General features: G+C 33.8%; 1 protein-coding gene across 1 annotated transcript in view; it reads right to left on the bottom strand.

Annotated features, from left to right (window-relative positions):
* The window catches only part of LOC141344033 (complement component C8 beta chain-like), a 46,771-nt gene extending 24,792 nt beyond the window's left edge, over positions 1–21,979 (bottom strand). Inside the window, exons 1-6 of the mRNA XM_073848751.1 lie at positions 21,668–21,979; positions 9,994–10,133; positions 6,368–6,466; positions 3,608–3,739; positions 3,389–3,508; positions 1,422–1,460 (exon numbers count right to left, since the gene is read on the bottom strand). Of these exons, the coding sequence (XP_073704852.1) occupies positions 1,422–1,460; positions 3,389–3,508; positions 3,608–3,739; positions 6,368–6,466; positions 9,994–10,133; positions 21,668–21,734 (597 nt within the window). The 5' untranslated portion in view covers positions 21,735–21,979. The remainder of the gene's footprint in view (positions 1–1,421; positions 1,461–3,388; positions 3,509–3,607; positions 3,740–6,367; positions 6,467–9,993; positions 10,134–21,667) is intronic.
* Between the last annotated feature and the right edge of the window lie 1,925 nt (positions 21,980–23,904).

Raw genomic sequence — 23,904 nt, forward strand, 5'->3', positions numbered from 1 at the left:
TTAACATGAACTAATGATGAACTGGACTTATACAGCATTTATTAATCTTTGTTAATGTTAATTTCAACATTTACTAATGCATTATTAAAATTTTGTTAACATTAGTTAATGCAGTGTGAACTAACATGAACAAACAATGAACAACTGTATTTCCGTTAACTAACGTTAATAAAGATTAGTAAATACATTAACAAATGTATTGCTCATGGTTAGTTCATGTTAGTTAATACATTAACTAATGTTTAACTAATGAACCTTATTGTAAAGTGTTTTATGTATATTTTATCTGGAGTTTAAAAGTTTGGGATCAGTAAGATTGTTTTTAAAAGAAGTGTCCTCTGCTCATCAAAGCTGTATTTGTTCAAAAACACAGTAAAAACTGTAATAATGTGAAATATTACAATTTAAAATAATTTTCTATTCTAGTATGCTTATAAATAAAATGTTAAAAGGAACAGATTTTTTTTGTTTTGATTTCTGAAGGATCACTGACACCGAAGACTGGAATAATGCTCAAAACGTAGCTTTGATAACAGCAATAGATTACATTTTACTACTTATTCACATAGAAAATGGGTATAAACTGTAATAATATTTTACAATATTACTGTTCTTGCTGTATTTTTTGATTAAATACTTGAAGCCTTGGTGAGCAGAAGACACTAAAACTTAAAAAAAATATTATGATCCTTTTGAACAGTAGTGTACATGAGAAGTTAATACATACTGTAACTAAAAACTCCATTAATGCTGATCACACACAATCTAAGCCATAATCACTGATAGTTAATTGAGACAAAAGCCTGAAACCGAAGGCAAATAATGCCCGGTTTCACGAATGACCTTTGCTAAGATCTGTGAGAAGCACCAATGCATCGCTTATGCCCAAGAGACATGTCGCAGGTTAAATATCTAGATCTGTCTGTGATACAAGTCCTGCAGTGTGAAATGTGTTTTGGCTATAAATGACATTGCAATGACAGACTGTTGTCTAAGTGTGAAATGGACAGCAATCCAACAGCTCTCAAAGTGTTATGTTGTCTCCAAGGTATGAATGAGCAATAAAACCAAGGTATTTTGAGTGCTTCCATCTTAGGGATTCTAATTGGAGATAAATCTGAATGTAAAACTGATGGTTAAAGTTGTCTGTATTCAGTGTGAGCGAGAGAGCACTGGGTTCAACATATCAGAGTAGATCCAGAAGGGCTGTTTAGGACTCTCCATTGAACATACAGACAGAACCACAAAACATGACTGCAGATCAATGAACTGAATGGTCAACAGAAGTTCTGTGAGCATCAACTGCAAAAAATATCAACAACACTTAAATGGAGGAGTTAAATGATAATAAAATCATAAAAAGGTCAGTTCTTAGTAAAATCAGGTTACGTTTATGGTAAATGAGATTGACAAACTCTCACCTGATACACTGGATCATCAATCTCATCTTCCAGGATCGTCTGTGTCAGCCATTAAGAAAAAACAGACATTATTAGCAGTGTATTTTTGAAGACGAAATTAGAGCAAACCAAAAGAAACATGAAACCGAGAATCATCAGAAATGAAGCATTCTTATGTTCAAAACAGAAAACTCTTTACTAAAGCTATAGCCCTATTTGGATGGTAATTGTTTCTCATGTGAAATGTTTGTAAAAATAAATGTACATGGCTCCTCTGATAAAACTCATGGGTTTGGATGCCGATTTATTCACAGTTCTGTGATCCTACAATCCCGGAAACCTGCTGTGGCCAGTCATTATGAATGTTATTTATGAGTGTTAAATTTATGAAAAACATTTTAAGATTGTATTGCATATCTGCTTCTGCCATGCTAAAGATTACCTGCCTTTTCTTCTCTTTTTGCTCCCACTTGCTGTAGTGGAGCAGTTAAGAAATATTGTTCTTGTAAATACTTTCCAGCATTTCAGAAATAGATGCACATGCAAATTACAGCGAAGTACAACAATTACTGTACGTTGTTCAGCAGAGGTCATAAAGAATTTAAACACTGAATTTGAATAAATTTCTTCTTGTAAACTCAAAAGCTTGGATTTTTACAACACCGACATTCTGGATTCGGACAGCAATAAAATCACCGACTGCCCCCTGTAAATGGTAAAAATGTCCCCATGAGAAACAATTACCGAAAAGAGTTTTTGAAACTAAAACCTCCAGAGCAACAGATGACAGAGCGTTGAATAATATTACTATAGAAATCTAAAAGAAAAGTAGTTTTTAGGCTAACATGCAGTTAAATTTTCCCAAAACTGGCTAACTTATTAAAAAAAACTGACTAAGTGTACATCATATAAACACGTTTTAGGCCACCAATTATAAATATCTTAGATACACAATTTTACCATGAATACAGATAAGTTACTGTTATACCACCACCAAAAAAGCACACAATCATTGCTACTGCTTCACGAACTATGCATTTTTATGGTAAGTTATTTATAACTTATGGTAAGTTAGAACAGCCATAATACATAAATGACAAGCAATAACAATAAAGTGAAATAATCATCTAAATGACCGATTATATAGCCCCCAAATGTGAACAAATGTAAAAATTTCATCACACTTTTAGCACAGGAAGTTCAAAGCAATTTAGGCTAATTTGTCAACTTTGCCAGTCAAAATGTTAAATAAATGTCCTTAGCAGAAAAAGCTGCTATACTAACCTAATATTAATGCTGGAAAGCCAATGTACTTGGCAATTGTGATTTTTTTAACTCTTTCCCACCAGCATTTATAAAAAAGCTGCTAGCCACCACCAGCATTTTTGATTGTTTTCACAAATTTTTCATGGCCCCCAGAATATGTTGTTGTATCTGAACGTTCAATGTCGAAAGACTGTTTTGTTCTAGTTTCATGCATTCTTTTTTTATTAACAGTTGAATACTACTACTAGTACTTCCGAATCAGATACAGATTGATTATCAAAAGATAGATGCAGTTGATTGCTTCAGTCAACATATTCAAAGCTTCACAGTCATTCGGTAATGTTAGGCAGTTTAATATGCTGTTTAATGTTTAATGATCATGTTATTTTGCATATGTGATCCCTCGTTTTATTTATTTTTTTCACCTGTATTTCTGTCAAAGAATTTTCCGGCAATTGGGTTATTTGTCTATTCCATTTCATCATTAAAATCCCCTTTCACATTTATCTTGGGGGCAGGATTATCCATTTGAGAGGGGCTCAATAAGTTGAGAGGAAATAGTTGTTTAAAACACCTGCTTGCATTATCAGAGCTTTCTATTTTCTATGAGAGATTTCTGGCAGTCCTGTCTGGTATGTTGCATCTGGACAGTAGAAACGCATGCACAATGTGACCATTTTGCCAGTTTATTTTTTTTGAAGAAACTCTTGTTTGGCTCTTACCTGATAGACGGCTTGTTCACAGTGCTTGTCCTTCTGAGCTTTTTTCTCAGACTCCTCCCTCTGTTTGATGTCGTAGACGAGGGTGAAAAGGTCACGCAGGTCCAGTATCACTGGCTCTGCCTACAAGAGGATAACTGATGTTAAAGGAAAATTGTGGCAGCTTTTAACCGGCATGAGAACAGTTTAAAGTTAGGAATATTAAGAAGTGTGAACACTAACCGAATGGCTGGTCTTGATCGCCACAAATTTGTGGTTGCCTTTTTTCCCGCACACGTAGCCGAAGGCGCGATGGTCCCTGGTGTCTTTGGCAATGTAGGAGATTTCATGTACAGAGTGATGGTGTTGTAAAACCTGAGGATCACATCATTATATATGTCAAAATGAGTCATATTGTACCATTTTTGCATGCTGTTTGCTTATATTTTAATTTTAGCAAATAGCCATTCTTGTTAGCGTAGTCTGTTTTCATGAACTCACCAACCATTGCCTTTTCTCATAGTACAAATGAGTCTGTTCTATGCACATGTTGTGTGAATAGCATAAACAGTGCATTCAGAAAGTATTTTGACCCTGTCATTTTTTTTCACATTTTGTTATGTTGCAGCCTCATGCATTCAAAAATCTAAAGGGAAATCGATCTTTGCCAACAATGCAACCCATGTGTTTGAAATGCCATTGTCTGTGTCAATGCCAAGCATCATTCTGTATGTAACACAACAGTATATGCTTGGGTTTTGTATAAAGCAAGAATAGGCAAACATTGCAGTTGCCAAACCACATGAGCATAATTAAAATGAAAAATAATGTAACACAGAGGTGTGTTGCATGCATAACACTAAAACAATTAAATTCACCAGGTCAGTGAAAACAGTGGAGATCTTTTCTTTGTAATTTTGTCAGTTAACTAACGGTTAAAGGGATTTAACAATTATAGATTCTTGTTTTTGTAGCATTTTCCGAAATGTCCCAACCTATCTAGAAATAAGGTTTGTGTAATTAATTTAACAGATTTTCTACTGAAAATGTACATTTCAACTTTTCAAGTAGTTATAATAAGGGGGTGTTTACATGACAGCGTTTTTTAATAAAAACTGAAAAATGTGATGCATTTTGGTGGTTCATTTTAAATGACAACGGCGCCAACTACTTGCATTTTTAGCACAATTGTTGTCATGTAAACAGTACCGCCGCTCCCTATACGCAGAGTACGCAGTCTGCGTAGGGCACCAACTCCCAGGGGGCCACCATCCAATTATTTTTATTTTTATTTATTTTAGTTTTTATATAGCCTATTATAATAATAAATTAATATTAATAATATACATATACAAATAAACAAAAATATAAACATAGGCTATATATTGCTTTTTCTGTGAACGCAGAGTAGGCTAGTAAGCACACGTGATGACGCGCAGCGACGCGCCTTTACCTCTGTTTACGGCTGCCTATTTGGCCAAAAATGATGATAATAATTGATGAACAATATGCCTGGTCCTGGAAAGAGACATCAACAGTCCGGCGCCAAGAAACGAAAGAAAAAAAAAGCCCGAGATGAAGCCCGTGCATCACTTAGGTGCGTTCATAATCCTGTGAAACTTTATTTTATTCTGTCGACGTTGATAGTGTTTTAATGTCGGTAATAATTTCACGACTAAGGCATCTTTCTTAATATGAATATAAGCAGATCTAAGTAAACAAAATGACTTAAATGCATTATATTAAAACACAGAGGCAATTATGATTATTGATTAATAATGACCATATGGTGTCATTAAATAACAGTGTTAAAATACATAATCTAATACAAAATTAACAGTTTACATTACAATTTTAATAGAAATGCCTGAAAAGGGCACCAAAGGCCTGGTAAATGCAGTTGTTACACTTACATGATGATCGAATTCCTTGTTTAATATTGACCAAACATTTAATTAAAATGTCCACATGATCTTTCCTATCATTTCCTCAACAAAAATATGTGGACATCATAACCCTTGTCTGCTTTATTGTCAAAGTCTGCTTTATTGTCAAAACTTCCACATGTACAGTGTAAAAACACAGAATAAAAATATATTTTAAAAAATACAGACAAATACAAATATTATATATTCTATAAAACACAATTTACAAGCATGGATATGATAGAAAGATAGATAAAAAGGCAGATAACCATGGTTTTTATCATAGTAAAACTGCTTAATTTCCTTTTGTATGATTCTGAGATTATTAAATCAATCAGACAACTGTATTAATAAAATCATAGCCATTGGAGGTAACTATTTTTTGTCGATAAAACTCTTGCTCTTGATCTTTCTATTTAGCTCTTTATTTACCTTTTTGACCAAAAATAACTTCCGTAATATTTGGGGGAGGGGGCACAAAAGTAAATTTCTGCTTAGGGCACCCATTTGGCCAGCAGCGGCCCAGCATGTAAACATACTCTAACATCTGTGTTGATGCTGTTAGGTCTTTAAAAAAAATTAATAAATGTTAGGACAAAACATTTTTAAAGTAATTTTATATACATTCACATGATGTTGAGAGAAAATACTCTTAGAGCAACATTCTTTGTCCTCAGAACGTTATTTTTACTTGATGAATGTTCTTATAATTTTGAGAGAAAACATAAGATTTTACACATTAATTAAATCTACACTCTGGGTAGAATGTTGTAAGAAACCTTTTAGTAAACTAAGAAAAATGGACATTTTAAAGTTTAAAGAATATTAAAATTTAGTGTTCAAATAAAATTTTATTTTATTATCATATTATATATATTATATTTAAATAATATTATATTTTAGGTGAAAATTAAGTTAACTTAAAGACAAGAACATTTTAGCAATTTAACATTTTTGTGACATTCAAACATTTCACAATCAAAGTAGTGTTTAACACAACACAACAAGGAGGATCACAGTTAAACAGATCCAGGATTTACACTAATAAAACTAGAAAACGCATGTAAAATACTCTTACCCCTGATCTCTCATCATAAACCTTGATTCCACCAAAAGACACAGTCAAGAAAATTCTCTGTTTGTGGTTCCCTTTCGACCTCGCTGAAGCAGCAATTCCCTGCACAACAAACAGAGAAAAAAATGAGGATAAGAAGAATTAAAAGCAAGCACAAATGGAAACATCAGCAGTAAAGATAAATTCCCATTTTGTTAGCAATATGTCTGCATAGTTTGGAAAGAAGATGTTTGCTCAACTATTCTCTCCTTGAAACCACCAACTTTCAGCTTTAATTCACGTAGTTGAACAAAATTATAATGTAAAATACTTAGGAGTGACAAACGTTTTATATACAGTCCCTCTATTTTCAGACTCAAGTGTGGATGGTTGGACAAATAAATATGTAACCCTGGACCCCAAAACCATTGTCCAATGTCTTAAGTAGCACGTATTTGTAGCAATAGCCACAAATACATTGTATGGGTCAATATTATTGCCAAAATTCATTAGGATTTTAAGTAAAGGTGTTCCATGAATTTTGTAAATTTCCCACCATAAATATATCAAAACGTTTTTTTTTTATTAGTAATATGCATTGCTAAGAACTTAATTTGGACAACCTTAAAGGCGATTTTCTCTATATAATTAGATTTTTTAGCACCCTCAGATTCCAGATTTTCAAATAGCTGCATCTCAGCCAAATATTGTCCTAACTTAACAACCTAACAAACCACATCAATTGAAGGCTTATTCTGCTTTCAGATTATGTATAAATCAAAATTTCAAGAAATTGACCTTTATGACTGGTTTTGTGGTCCAGGGTCACATATGATCATAAATAAAATGTAAAATTTTGATATTTTGTTGAGAATCCTTTGCAGGGATGCCTGCCTGAAGTCTGGAACGCATAGACATCACCAAATACTGGGTTTTCTCCTTTGTAATGCTTGGCTGAGGCCTTTACTGCAGCTGACTTAAATAGCTGTTTTGTTTGTTTGTTGCTGTTTTGTTAAAGACTGAATTTAGACTGAATTATAGTGCAGAGACTGCTCTCATTAGAGTTACAAATGACCTGCTCTTATCATCCGATCAGGGTTATAACTCTATTAGGGCTGCTGGATCTTAGCGCTGCGTTTGACACACTGCAAAAAATGCTTTTCTAGCTTAGATTTTTTGTCTTGTTTCTAGCCAAAATATCTAAAAATTCTTAAATCAAGAAGCATTTTGTAGACCAATAAAAATTATTGTCTTGAATTTAAAAAAAAAAAGTCAAAATGAAGAGCATTTTTGCTTAAAACAAGGTGTTTTTTTCTTACCCCATTGGCATTTTGCTTGTTCTAAGCAAAAACTCACTTAATTTTGACTTGTTTTTTTCTGAAAACAAGAGAAGGATTTTTACTCATCTAGAAAATCCTTCTTGATTTAAGAATTTGTAGATATTTTGTCTGGAAATAAGACAAAAAATCTAAGCTAGAAAAACATTTTTTGCAGTGCAGTATTGACCACAACATTCTTTTGAATAGACTTGAAAACTATGTTGGCATTAGTGGAAGTGCATTGGCATGGTTCAAATCATACTTATCTGACTATCAGTTGGTGGCAGTGAATGATGAGGTATCAAATCAATCACAAGTGCAGTATGGAGCACCCCAAGGCTCAGTACTAGGGCCATCACTTTTTATGCTTTACATGTTACCCTTGGGTGATATCATCAGGAAACATGGTCTTAGCTTTCACTGTAATGCTGTTGATACTCAGCTCAATGTTTCTTCACGGCCCGGCGAAACATACCAATTTGAAAAATGGAATGTATAGTTGAAATAAAAAATCGGATGACGAGTAACTTCTTACTGCTAAATTCTGAAAAAACAGAGGTGTTAATTATTGGACCTAAAACCTCTGCATGTAATAACCTAAAACACTGTCTAATACTCGATGGCTGCTCTGTCAATTCTTTCTCACCAGTTAGGAACCTAGGTGTGCTATTCGATAGCAATCTTTAGTTCGGAAGGCATATTTCTACCATTTGCAAAACCATATTTTTTGATTTGAAAAATATATCGAATTTACGCAGAAATGCTGAAACATTAATTCATGCATTCATGACCTCAAGGATAGATTATTGTAATGCTTTATTTGTTGCTCTGCATGCTTAATAAACTCCAGCTGGTCCAAAATGCAGCAGCTAGAGTTCTTACTAGAACAAGAAAGTATGACCATATTAGCCCGGTTCTGTCAACACTGCACTGGCCCCCTATTAAAGATTTAAAAATCTTGCTAATTACTTAATAAGCCCTCAATGGTTCAGGTCCTCTGTACCTGAGCTCTTCTCACATTATAGTCCCTCACGTTCGCTGCATTCTCAAAAACCTGGCAATTTGATAAAACATAGAATATCAGAATCAAATTCTGGAACAATCTACCTAACACTGTTCGGGAGGCGGACACACTCCTGTCAGTTTAAATCTAGATTAAAGACACATCTCTTTAACCTGGCCTACACTTAACACTTAATCCAAATCCGTTAAAGGATTGTTAGGCTGCATTAATTGGGTCAACCGGAACCAGGAACACTTCCCATAGCACCTGCATCGTAAGAAGAATGTCATCCACGCTAATATTAGTCTGTTTTGTTCTTATTTCAAGGTCACTGTAGCCACCAGACCCAGGCCAGATGGTGGATCAACACCTAGAGACGACCTCTACAGCCCTGAATGTCAGCGGAGACCACATCAACTAGATGAGCCCCAGAGACAGAGCATCAGTGAAGAACTCCTCACCTAGACGGCCATTGGGAACCAGATGAGTCCTTTGCAAATCTGACTTTGCTGTAACATGGAACTTTTGCACTATTAACATTATTGTCACTATTTAATACTGTAAAGTTGCTTTGACACCATCCGTATTGTTAAAAGTGCTGTATCGATAAAGGTGTTTGATTGATTGATTAAAGTCAAACCCTTCACTAGCAAGTGATCTCAAAGACACCAAAAGAAAAACCTTCATTTCATGCTATTAAGAGCATTACACTGCAAAAAATGCTTTTCTTACTTAGATTTGTTGTCTTGTTTCCAGCCAAAATATCTAAAAAATCTTAAATTAAGAAGGATTTTCTAGACAAGTAAAAATTATTTTCTTATTTTCAGTAAAAACAAGTCAAAATTAAGTGCGTTTTTGCTTGAAACAAGCAAAATAATCTGCCAATGGGGTAAGAAAAATAATCTTGTTTTCTGTTTGAAATAAGATTATTTTTCTTACCCCATTGGCAGATTATTTTGCTTGTTCTAAGAAAAAACTCACTTCATTTTGACTTGTTTTTACTGAAAATAAGAAAATAATTTTTACTTGTCTAGAAAATCCTTCTTAATTTAAGATTTTTTAGATATTTTGGCTGGAAACAAGACAAAAAATCTAAGTAAGAAAAGCATTTAATGTTTCATCCATGAGATGTCTTTCCTTTGTTTGCATTTGCATTTTTTCATTCACCAGATTTTTTTTTCTATCCAAAGCAATTTACAAAGGCAGAATGTCACACGCTTTGTATTTAGCTCATGCAAAACAAAGCATCGTCCCGCTGTCTTTCATAACCTAACACAGCTTGTGTAAAGCAATCACACTTCCTGCTCTTTGAGGACTTGTTATTATACCTTCAGCTTCATCATGGAGTCCTGACACAGCTTGTCTCCGCGGGTGGCCGTCACATCATCAATCCCAATCAGCTTGGCCTTGTAACTGACGCCTTCGCCCCTGAAGCGCTGAATCAGAGCCTGCTCGCTGCGATCGCGACCTGCACAAACAACACAGAGAGATTGAGTGAGACTGCAATTCAGTCAAGATGAAAAATCATGTAGAGCATGGAGTATTTGTGCAAGTGTGCAATGTCATTGTATGGCAAGCGTTTCTTCGCCGCAATTGCAGTTCATAAATATAAGTTAAGTGAAAAATGATCAAAACAATCAGAGATGACCTGGGGGGTGTTCCATAAAACAATTCTACCAAATAAACCAGGCTTATTTCAGTTAAGTCTGACTTATTGTCACTTGATTTGGCTCAAAGTAAGTCAGACTAACTGAAATAAGCCTGACTTATTTGGTAAACTTGTTTAATGGAATACCCCCTTGATTGACTTTAAAGTACATATGTGACCCTGGACCACAAAACGAGAAAGAGTCATTTTTTGTAAATTTAGCTTTATACATCATCTGAAAACTGAATAAATAAGCTTGCAATTCATGTATGGTTTGTTAGGATGGGACAATATTTGCTCGAGATACCTTTAAAGTTGTCCAAATAAAGTTCTTAGCAATGCATATTACGCATATTTAAAAAATACGTTTTGACATATTTATGGAAGTAAATGTAAAAAATATCTTCATGGAACATGATCTTTACTTAATATCCTAATGATTTTTGGCATAAAACAAAACTGTATCATTTTTAACTACAGTATACAATGTATTTTTGGCTATTGCCACTAATATACCTGTGCTACTTAAGACTGGTTTTGTGGTCCAGGAAAACATATGTGTTTATGTCCTCTAAACTGCCATAGTTTCAGTACATATCGGCAAAAAAATTCTGAAATATGTCTTATATTTTTATTTTTTTAAGTCTAATTTGTCTGAAAAGTCTGATATGGCCTCAGAATTGTGGCAATTCTAAGTTTATATCTTGCAATTGCTACGTTTTTCTCTGAATTCTGAGTTTACAATTTTCTATTCTGTTTTGCTTCCACCGCAAAATAAAAAGTAACAGGTTGTTACAGTCTAACTACACATAGATAAACATTGATTTTATACATTTAACAAGTTAACAAGTTGTTAATAAGTTACAGTGTAATTGTACATTTAAGCACTGAGTAGTATTAATGTAAACTACATCAACTTACTATATGGTTAAGGTTACAATGAGGGTTGGATTAGAGTTACTTGCATGTAATTTTGCTTAATTTTCTCTTACTACATGCAGAATATATTTGAAGGAAAATGAAGTGTTACCAACTGCAGCTTTCATTGAAATAATTACTGCAATATCTTCAGATCCAAATGTATTTTTTTAAATAATGCAATTCTGAGAAAAAAAGTCAAAATTGTGAGATTGTATCATGCAATTCTGAGTAAAGAGTCAGAATTGTGAGTTTGTTTGTTGTTAGTTTTTGAAGCACATTATCTCTGCATTTTAAAGAGCATTTTGTTAATATATATGTGACCCTGGACCACAAAACCAGTCTTAAGTCGCTGGGGTATATTTGTAGCAATAGCCAAAAATACATTGCATGGGTCAAAATTATTGTTTTTTCTTTTATGCCAAAAATCATTAGGAAATTAAGTAAAGATCATGTTCCAGGAAGATTTTTTGTAAAATTCCTACTATAAATATATCAAAATGTAATTTTTGATTAGTAAAATGCAATGTAAGAACTTAATTTGGACAACTTTAAAGGTGATTTTCTCAGTATGTTGATTTTTTTGCACCCTCAGATTCCAGATTTTCAAATAGATGTATCTCGGACAAATATTGTCCTATCCTAACAAACCACATATCAATAGAAAGCTTATTTATTGAGCTTTCATATCTCAGTTTTGTAAAGTTTAACCTTATGACTGGTTTTGTGGACCAAAGGTCACATACTGTATATAGTCCTTCTAAGAAAATCCATAGTTGAGATGCAATAATTTTGGTTGATCTGCAAAAATTATTTTCACAAAAGTTAAAAATGAATATTTACTAAACTGTAAGACGGATTCCTCCAGCCACCCATAAGCAAAAACAAAGCTTCCAAAATCTAACTTTTTTTTGTGACAAAAAGTAATCAAACAATTATGCATTACTTTACATAAAAATTACTTAGTAACATAATTGTATACTAATGCATTACTTTTAAAAGTAACTTTCCCAACACTGTCCACAGTTACATACAAACAAACTTAATGCAACAAGCTCTACAAATAATTTACCAAATTGCTAGAGTACAGTTGTTAATCATGTATAGCACAGTCTGTTAGCATATAATCAAATGATAATTTAACTGAAATGACTCTAGAGAAAAGGTAGAATGGAAAACAGCATGAATTAATTACCTCTTAAATGGTGACCTGATTCATAAAGACAATAGCTTGCAAAAAGGTCTTTGTAAAATTAGGGTTGGTATTAAAATGCACTCATCTGAAGTTTATATTAATGCAGCCATAAAAATGTCAAGCGTAGTACTTCCAGGAAAATGCACAGATTTTCTTGCATTAATATTTATACAATGCCAAGGGTTGAACGTACTTCTGCTTTTCTGTTTTAAGATGCAAAGATAATGGTGTTGGGAGATAAACAGAAAGGAAGGTGCAGCCAGAAAAAGACAAGAATGTCTTATTTATTTTTCTATTTAATATTTCTATGTTATTTCCTACGTTTGTGCAGCAATGAATCTAAAACCCAGTTAAACGTGAGATAAAACAGACCAGGGCATGGACTCTGCCGTATATAAAAACAGACATTTAGAAACCTTAGACCCATTGAGAACATTGTTTTTGAACTAGAGCATTTTATTGGCATGATATTTGTTCTAAAGCCTTAACTGTGTGTTCTGGAAGCTGAAACTGCTTTCCTGTAAGCCACTTCTTTGCTCAATATTTTTTTGTTTTGGATGTGTTGAAATGAAAGTAGATCAGTGGATCTCCTAGAGGAGCGTGTGTCAAATGTTGAGCCGTTCTGTGAGAGCAGGACAGATGGCAGCATATGGGGAGGAGGACCAGAGTCTCCAGACGCACCGATCTGTCAAGAGGCTGTTTAGATTTTGGAGTCCTGACACAGAAACTCATTGACCTTTCAACCCCTGAGAGACAAATTACCAGATACGCCTCATATTTAATGCAGAATATTCAATATGGCTTATTATGAATCAGCCAACAGTGTTCCGAAGAGAAATAAAAAAGTTACAATGTACAGATTGTACAATTATGTTTCATCAAACCTTATTAAAACCAGTTTTAGTCTTTAAGAAATTCTTTTTTTTCTTCTTGTAACTGAAACACTGAAAAGTGACTAAACTTTGAGCTGGCTTGAGAGAGCCTAGCTAACCTGATACAACCTGACGTTGTAAAAGGTTGCTAAAATGTTGCTAACACATTGTTAGCATGTTTCTAGAATGATTAGCATGTTGTTAGCATGTTTTAATACACTTAACATATTGTTAGCATGTTGCTAGCAAGTTTCTAGCATGATTAGCATGTTGCTAACATGTTGCTAGCATGATTAGCATGTTGTTAGCCTGTTGCTAGCATGATTAGCATGTTGTTAGCATTTGTTTCTAGCATGATTAGCATGTTGTTAACATGTTTCTAGCATGATTAGCATGTTGTTAACATTTGTTGTTAGCATGTTTAGCATTTTGCTAACATGTTTCTAGCTTGATTAGCATGTTGCTAACATGTTGCTAGCATGATTAGCATGTTCCTAGCATGATTAGAATGTTGCTAACATAGTTCTAGCATGATTAGCATTTTGCTAACATGTTGCAAGCATGATTAGCATGTTGTTAGCATGTTGCTAGCATGATTAGCATGTTGTTAGCATGTTTCTAGCATGATTAGCATGTTGCTAACATTATTAGCATGTTGTTAGCATTTTGCTAGCATGATTAGCATGTTGCTAGCATGATTACCGTGTTGCTAACATGTTGCTAGCCTGATTAGCATGTTGTTAACATGTTTTAATACACTTAACATATTGTAAGCATGTTGCTAGCAAGTTTCTAGCATGATTAGCATGTTTGCTAGCATGATTAGCATGTTGTTAGCATTTTGTTAGCATGATTAGCATGTTGTTAGCATTTGTTTCTAGCATGATTAGCTTGTTGCTAACATGTTGCTAGCATGATTAGCATGTTGTTAGCATGCTGCTAGCATGATTAGAATGTTGTTAGCATTTTTCTAGCATGATTAGCATGTTGCTAACATGTTGCTAGCATGATTAGCATGTTGTTAGCATGGTTCTAGCATGATTAGCATTTTTCTAACATTTTGCTAGCATGATTAGCATGTTGCTTACATGTTACTAGCATGATTGTCATGTTGTTAGCATGTTTTAATACACTTAACATATTGTTAACATTTTGCTAACATGTTTATAGCCTGATTCACATGTGGCTAACATGCTGTTAGCATTATTAACATGTTGTTAGCATGGTTGTAGCTTATTTGAAAACAATTAGCATGTTGCTAACATGTTGCTAATATGTTTCTAGCATGGTTAGCATTATTAACATGTTGTGAACATGCTTTAATGCATTTAGTCTGTTGTTAGTATGTTTTTAGTAAGGAATAAATGACGACAGGCTGTAGAATTAATTACGTTGCTAGCATGTTATAAAACAATTAACATATTGATAGCATGTTGCTAACGTTGTTTTAAGATAATTAACACGTTGCTAATATGTTTCTAGCATGGTTAGCATGCCTAGCACATTGTTAGCATGTTTCAACACAATAAGTATATTTCACCATGTTTTTAACATGTCTATTACGTTGCTAGCATGTTATAAAACAATTAACATATTGATAGCATGTTGTTAACATGTTTTTAACATAATTAGCATGTTGTTAGCTTGTTAACATGTTTTAACACGATAAGCATGTTTTTACCATGATTATCATGTTATTAGCATGTTTAATAAAATTGGTATATTGTTAACATGCTGCTAACACGTTTTTAGCATGATTACCATGCTATTAGCATGTTTTAACACAATTTTCTAAATTTTCACAATTTTCTAAATGTTTTCTAACATGATTAGTATGTTGTTACCATTTTAAGCATGATTATTGTGTTGATAAAATGTTACTAGCATGTTTCCAACATCATTAGCATCTTGCTAGCATGATTATCAACATGTTTTAACACAATTCCCTGCTGAAAAAACCAGCATATGCTGGTTTTTTCAGCAGGGTTAACAGGTTTAACATGATTATCATGTGGCTAGCATGTTTTTTTTTGTTTTTTGTTTTTTGCTAACATGTTTTAGCATGATTAACACACTAGCATGTTTTTCATTGGATCTAAGTACAAGGGATTTATTAAAAGTCCAAATGAAACAGCGAGCAACAAAGAGAACAAGACTGCACATGAAACTAACGGCAAACATTGACTGACAAACTCGGGGGAACTAATCAAGGGGGAGCCAATGAAAAATTAGACTACAAACTGACTACAGAATACACAGGAAACAGGAAATGACATTATTTCAACACATGTAACACTAATGCAGTCAAAAGAGGCAAAGAAATCAATCAGGCAAAGATCAAGCAATCAATCAAATCAATCAATGGGAGATTGATGTCACTAAGTACTTAGATATTCTGATTTGATCAAAGGACCGTCAAAGGAGGTTTGAGAGCCTCTGCTCAGGATGAAGAGGTCACCAACTGACCACGCTCTACATCTGGACTGTTTGCATAAATGAATATTAACTAGTTTGATAAATGCATATTCATGCATGATCACTGATTCACAGTCTAATATAAAATAAAAGACTAGAATGACTGGATGAAACGAAAACAGAAAAAAGATGCAAAAAAGAAAAAACTGAACAGAAAAATGGAAAGGAAAAGCAATAAGATGGGAAAGACCAGATTAAATGAACAAAAAGATGCAGAAAAAATACAAAACAAGAAAGAATAAATGTTGGGAAAGACTGGATAAAATGAAAAGTTAGAAAAAGAAAAATGTATGATAAAAAATGAAAAGAAAAAAAGATTAGAAAGACTAGAGAAAATTAAGAACAAAAAAATGACAAAAGAAAAATAACAGAAAGTAGATTAAATGTAGATTAAATGAAAATGAAAGTGAGAAAAAAAGACAAAAGATTAGAAAGACTAGAGGAAATGAAAAGAAAAAAGAAAAAGATAAATAAATAAATAAGCGAAAAGGACAGAAAAAAAGGCAAAAAGTTGGGAACAACCGGATGCAATGAAAAGTTAAAAAATAACAAATGATGCTAAAAAACTAAAAAATAAAAGAAAAAAGATTAGAAAGACTAGAGGAAATGAAATCAGAAAAAGAACAAAAAAGATGACAAAAGAAAAATAACAGAAAAGGGCTAAAAATTGGGAAAGACTAGATGAAATGAAAAAAAGTCAGAAAAATAAAAAAAAATAAAAATAAAAGACAAAATATTAGAAAGACTTGAGGAAATGAAAACAAAAATGAAAAAATAAATAAATAAATAAATAAATAAAATAAGCGAAAAGGACAGAAAAAAGGCAAAAAGTTGTGAATGACTGGATGAAATGAAAAGTTAGAAAAATAACAAATTATGCAAAAAACAAAAAAAGAAAAGAAAAAAGATTAGAAAGACTAGAGGAAATGAAAACAGAAAAAGAACTTAAAAGATGACAAAAGAAAAATAACAGAAAAGGATAGAAAAAAGCTTAAAGTTGGGAAAGACTAGATTAAATTAAAAGTCGGAAAAAAAATGAAAAGATGCTGAAATAAAACTGAAAAATAAAAGAAAAAAGATTAGAAAGACCTAGAGAAAATGAAAACAAAATTTTTTTTTACAAAAAATAATAAACGAAAAGGACAGAAAAATGGCAAGAGTTGGGAACGACTGGATGAAATGAAAGGTTAGAAAAAGAACAAATGATGCTAAAAAAACTAAAAAATAAAAGAAAAAAGATTAGAAAGACTAGAGGAAATGAAATCAGAAAAAGAACAAAAAAGATGACAAAAGAAAAATAACAGAAAAGGACAGAAAAAAGCTAAAAGTTGGGAAAGAGTAGATGAAATGAAAATAAAAGTCAGAAAAAGAAAAGATGCCGCAAAAAAAAAACTGAAGAATAAAAGAAAAATGAGAAAATGGCTTTTAAAGTTGTCAAAATTAAGTTCTTAATGCATATTATTAATCAAAAATTACTTTTTGATATATTTATGGTAGGAAATTTACAAAATACCTTAATGGAACATAATCTTTACGTAATATCCTAAAAAATTTTGGCATTAAAAGAAAAATGATCATTTTGACCCATACAATGTAGCCTATTTTTGGCTATTGCTAAAAATAAACCCGTGCCACTTAAGACTGGTTTTGTGAAAATGATCTGCTTTTTAATAAGGTGCTTCTCATTTTATAATAATACCAAAAAAGGACCTTTTTTCCAAGTAGACATTTTTCACTCATTTTAAATTGCAGTCAACAAGCTTTTTTGATCCATTATCACACGTTTAGTGTTTCATCAAGTGTGAATATGTTAAAAGTGTCTCAACCCAGAGTGATATTTCTGTTGCTGTTATTTCAGAGGCTGTGGCTCATTGACTACGAGTTTGAGGTTCAGCCAGAATTGCCATAGGTTACTATGCATGCATGTGTGTGTGTGTGTGTGTGTGTGTGTGTGTGTGTGTGTGTGTGTGTGTGTGTGTGTGTGTGTGTTTGTGTGTGTGTGTGTGTGTGTGTCGCTTGCAAGACAGCTGTGTGTTTGAATCACTTTTCACATGGATTTCTGTCGGTAAGCAGCAGTTGCTATGGAGATGGAAAAAATTCAAGGTTGAGGCAATTTCATTTATCATTTATGGGCAGTGAGAGCAGAACACAGGTAGACAGAATCTCTTATCAGAGACAACATCACAACACAACAGCATCTAACACAATTATGCTATATTTCTCACAGTTCTGATCCTGAGGTGAAGATTTCATTAGCTTTCCAGACTATAACTGACAACTATGCATGCATGTATTTTCAATTCGAACACAAAATGCAGTACCTGGAGAAAAACCCATCATAATACATTTAATAAACTCTTTAACTCTTTCAAAAGATTTTAAATATTTCTGTCTTATCTGGTGTAAAGCAGTTCTATTTGTGGAGTACAGTAATATATATTTGCCAGAACAAAGTAAAGCATTGTAAAATAGTAAATTAAAATGCACATTCATCTTTGACATGCAGCCATGGCAAACCTCGGTTTTTTGTCATACAAGAAAAAGATTTTGAAGAACATAAAGATAAAGTCTTACCTCAGCATTTATCACTATTTATAGCTGTTTTTGCATTTACAATATAATCTGCATGAACAAACACACAAGCCACCTATATGAGGAAATGACATTATGTATAGCCATTCTGACACTTTTCATCTCCCTATTCTCCTCTGTTGAGTTTTTATCCTAAAAGTTCATTAGCTCCATTCAGATAGACACACAATAACATACACAATCATATAATCACTGTCAAACATTTTAGACTTCATATCTTTGACAGTTTTCCAAGCACCTCATCACATGATATCACCTAAATATTGAGCTAGATTTTTACTTTTTCCAAACTAAATGTGTGTATAGGTTCCATGAGGGCATTTTTGCATTGATGCCACAGAACCATTTTTGGTTCCCCAAAGAACATTTCAGTGAACAGTTCTTAAAAGAACCATTTTGAAGAACATAAACAAATCTAAAGAACCTTTTTTGACTATGTAGAACCTTTTCTGCATTTGAAAGGTTCCATGGATGTTCAAGGTTCTCCATGGAACCATCAATACCAATAAAGAACCTTTATTTTTAAGAGTGTAGTGCATTTTTCAAATGCAAAATGTGTCAGTTCACAAGTATCAATTTTTAGTTTCAAATTTTCATTTGGTGTATTTAAAAAAGGAGACATACTTTCACTTATGCATGACAATCGAGTAATAATTTTAGTTAAATGGCTGAGCCTAAGTGTTAGTTGTGAATAATGAAGAAAAGCCTTGCTCAAACTAAATCATAAACAGTTTTAATTTTTGCATATGCATCAGTGAGTATTATATTGGTATTGTGGGCAAATTACCTATTAGTTTATGTCAATACTAATAAAATATATGTAACGACATAACCTAGAAATGTATTCTGATTTGTGAAAAAAAAAAAAAAAAATTAATGAAAATACTAAAAGTAATACTAAAAACAACAGCAACAACAAAAAATACAAATATAGACAAATACATACATACCAAAAGTTAATTTTCACAAACTACTCTTACAAAAATGTACGTCAAGTTAATTTTATTAAAGCTACATGGTTTGCTTTTTTATTCAAAGTCATCAAAATTAAAATAATGAGCAAGTGTATCATAAATCCATCTTCCAAATCATGCCTTACCGTGAAGCAGTATAAGCCTATAATATTAATTTACAAGAAATTTGTTTTAAAAGTGCATGTTGTGATCATTTACAAGCTGATCTAATTTCTGTAGTTACATGTCATGGCAGAACCAGTGCTGATGTGTTTTTTCATTTGCCAAGTTTGACCATGAATAAGATATCAGCACTGAGGTGGAGCCTCGTGCCAAGATGATTATCAATAAATAACTAATTTAATGTCAGTCTGTGCATCGCCCAAAGCTATAATGTGAATTCAGAAGATCTGGAAGATAAGTCATTAGATTTATGTTACTGTTATGAAGATTGTTTGTCTCTTTTTGGAATATGGAAAAGTACAGTGTTAATATTTCACAGATTTTTTTGTTTGTTTGTTTGTTCACAGGTTTTGAACACCATGAATGACCACATAAGAGTGAGTAAATATTGCCTCTACTTCCGAGTCTCTTTAAAATGAAAATTTTTGAAAAATCGGTAAACAGTAATCATGAAGAGCAAGAAAGTTTTTAAAAATTGTTGACAAATATGGTCCAGAAACTACACAATGAGTCTAATAAATAATTGCCTTAATTGATTGTGAAATGAAAGACAGTAGAGGCTCACTGTTTGCACAATGATATTAAAGAAATTTCTTAATCAAGTATTAAACTCTGATTTGCACAATTTTCTTGTTACTTGGTTCTATTTGAAAAGTGAGAGATAGAAACACAACCAAACACATTTTTAAAAAAAGTTATAAATTGATTTGCATTATAATGAGTGAAAAAACTATTTGACCCCTTCACAAAACATGACTTAGTACTTGCTGCCAAAACCCCTTGTTGGCAATCACAGAGGTCAGAGGTTTCTTATAGTTGGCCACCAGGTTTGCACACATCTCAGGAGGGATTTTGTCCCACTCCTCTTTGCAGATCCTCTACAAGTCATTAAGATTTCAAAGCTGATGTTTGGCAACTCAAACCTTCATCTACCTTCTTCTATGGGATTAAGGTCTGAAGACTGGCTAGGCCACTCCAGGACCTTAATGTGCTTCTTCTTGAGTCACTCCTTTGTTGCCTTGGCCATGTGTTTTGGGTCACTGTCATGCTGGACTATCCAATTTTCAGTGGTTCTTACCCAAAATTTGATGGTACATGGCCAGTCCATCGTCCCTTTGGTGCGGTGCAGCTGTCCTGTCCCCTTAGCAGAAAAACACCCCCAAAGCGTGTTTCCACCTCCATGTTTGACGGTGGGGATGGTGTTCTTGGGGTCACAGGCACCATTCCTCCTCCTCCAAACACGGCGAGTTGATTTGATGCCAAAAAGCTTGATTTTGGTCTCATCGGACCACAAAATCTTTCACCCAGTTCTCCTTTAAATCAATCAGATGTGCATTGGCAAATTTCAGACAGGCCTGTACATGTGCTTTCTTGAGCAGGGGGACTTTGCGGGCGCTGCAGGATTTCAGTCCTTCATGGCGTAGTGTGTTACCAATTGTTTTCTTTGTGACTATGGTTCCAGTTGCCTTGAGATTATTGATAAGATCCTCCCGTGTAGTTCTGGGCTGATTCCTCACCGTTCTCATGATCACTGAAACTCCACGAGGTGAGATCTTGCATGGAGCCCCAGACTAAGAGAGATTGACAGTTTTCTTCCATTTGCAAAGAATCGCACAAACTGTTGTCTCCTTCTCACCAAGCTGCTTGGCAATGGTCTTGTAGCCTGTGGACAGGTGTCTTTTATACAGGTTTAACAGGTTTATACATGCCTTTAAGAGAGTGCTCCAAATCTCAGCTCATTACCTGTATAAAAGACACCTGGGAGCCAGAAATCTTGCTGATTGATAGGGGATCTAATACTTATATCACTCATTAAAATGCAAATCAATTTATAATTTTTTCTAAAATGCGTTGTTATTCTGTCTCTCACTGTTCAAATAAGCCTACCATTAAAATTATTGACTGATCATTCCTTTGTCAGTGAGCAAACATATAAAACAATATAAATTCAGCAAGGGGATCAAATATTTTTTTCTCACTGTAAGCACAGTACACATAATGCAAAATAAAATGCAACTGAAAAATCAGTGTCAGTGTGGTTTACTGTGCTATATCTGAACTACACTAGTTATGTAGTGACATTCAGACTGGTTTGATGTCTAAGGCCATCAGCACCCTCCCAGCACTTTCAGCAAAACAATGAAGAAATAAACTTCTAAAACTGACCTCGTCTTCTGGACTCCTTCTTGACAGTGAGTTTGACATCTGCTTGAAGTTCTGCCTCTGTTGACATCCTCCCGTGTCTCTGTTCCTCTCAGTAGCATGTGGATGCTTATCCTGTAGGATCCTCTAGTCTTCTGAGGCTAATTCACAATGCGGCCATATTGCCCCAGTCATCTGAGACTTACATCCAGTACTCAAACAGAATAAACTGGTCCAGTTAGTGAGATCGTCTGTGTTTGTTCTTTATATTCCCGTATTGAAGTTTAACAGTGTTCCTCTGATAGTTTCGCAGCTGATTCAGTGGCATTATTTTCGATCTGCATCCAAAGCACTCGGTTGAGACACTGTGGAGAGAGACAGAAATAAAAGAGGTGTTTATCAAAGACAGTACAGATGCTGCTGTTACACATGTACTGAAATTAAAGTCTTTTCCCAGTCAACTTATGAAAGGGTAAGGACTTTTAATAAATATTAAATTAATAAAATAAAATAAAAATTAATACTACTTTTTAATAAATAATTTTCCTTTAAAGAAATCTAACAACTCTGTCCAGTAAAATGAAGAGCATTGCTTACTCTTCAAAGACTTGAGCGCTTCTGCTGGTGAAGTCATGCATCATTAATAAACAAGTGTTCATTTGAAAGAACCGATTGATGAGGTTAGAAAAGACACTGTTAGTGATCAGACTCCTAAAAACGCAGCAGATCAGAACACGTGTAATCAAATAAAACCAAAAGGCCTGCACTGTCACTCTGAAAAAATGTGGTTTTATTGTGACCATGCCTGTGTCTGACAAAAGACTGATTTAATGTGATGAATGACTGCTCTTTAAACCGCTGTTTAACTAGGTCACCGCACCGCTCAATCTGCTGCTCAAGCACTGCCTCTCATCTGGGTCAGAGCTGACAAGCATTGCTATTGGTCTCTAAACTACCAAAGAAACACTTCAAATGTGCCTGCTACATTTTTCATTAGGACAATATTTACAGGATTGTAATCTGCTTTCCGACTCTCAAGTGGGTTCAGGTTTTGTTATTGTTTCATCTTGAATGTCATGTGCTTTTATTTTGATATTTTCTTTTTTAATCTTCATCAGTTTATTGTCTTCTCCAGTCTTGATTGTCTCCTGTTGTAGCATTAATTTCCCTTATATTTAAAACCAACATGTGCCCTTTATCACTCACTGCTCATCTTTTTATAATATTACGACATTCATTTGGAGTTTCTTGTTTTGATTCTTGATCAATTTTATCTATTTGACGTCTTTGTTTTCTGTCTAGTTTAAGTCAAGTCTTCTGTTTTGTTTTGATTCTGCATGTTTTTTATTGTATACTGCACTTGGGTTTATCAGCTCTCCTGAGTAGAAGCATTAGCCTGAGAGTCTCAAAAACACCAAAAACTGTGCAAATTTAGCCCTGCTCTCTTTTTCCTTTCAGACAAAATCACTGATGTTGTAATGGTTGCAGATTGCACCTCTTTGCATGATTTATTTTGCCGCAAATACATGTTTTTAACCTTTCAAAATAATAATAATAATAATAAAGATAAGTCAGCAGCATCAGACCAGCTGCATAAATGAGCAATTAAAGACGTATTTAAGATTTTAAGCAAAAAAGGCAAAAAAACAAACAAAAACAAATACAGTCACCATTAATAAGATTGAAAGATTTATCACTGTTGACCAGTAGGTGTTGCTGTTATGAGATTGATGTGGTGTATTCTGTGTCAGATGACAAAGGTGCACACAAAGTTTGGTGTCATTATGTCAAAGCTTTACAGAGCTAAAGCCTCAGAGTATTGTTCAACTCGGCATGCCCCTCTTAATCTAAAATAGCAATTTTTGTATCTCCTGACCACTAGGTGGCACTGTGCCAAAACAAAGCAGGCTGACTTACGTCATGCTTCTTATAACACACACCAAGTTTGGTCTCAATACGCCTAACCATTGTGGAGATATAGTCTCACATCCATTTTTGCGTGCTTTACGTAGAATTTGCGCAATCCGAGACCGGTTTGACTAATCAACTTGAATTCCATAAATTTTGCCACCATGATCTGAAGATGATCTGAGCCAATTTTGGGAAAAATCAGACAAACCGTCTAGGATAAGTAAAAAAAAAAAATGCTAAAGAATTCCCTTCTGTGACTTACGTTTCAAACGTTATTAGCATAAACATGAGTGAAAGTTTGGACAAGTGGTGGCGCTAGAGAGTTTGAGTTAGAGACTCCAAACTTGCTA

Source organism: Garra rufa, chromosome 10, assembly GCF_049309525.1.
Source record: "Garra rufa chromosome 10, GarRuf1.0, whole genome shotgun sequence".
NCBI lineage: Eukaryota > Metazoa > Chordata > Actinopteri > Cypriniformes > Cyprinidae > Garra > Garra rufa.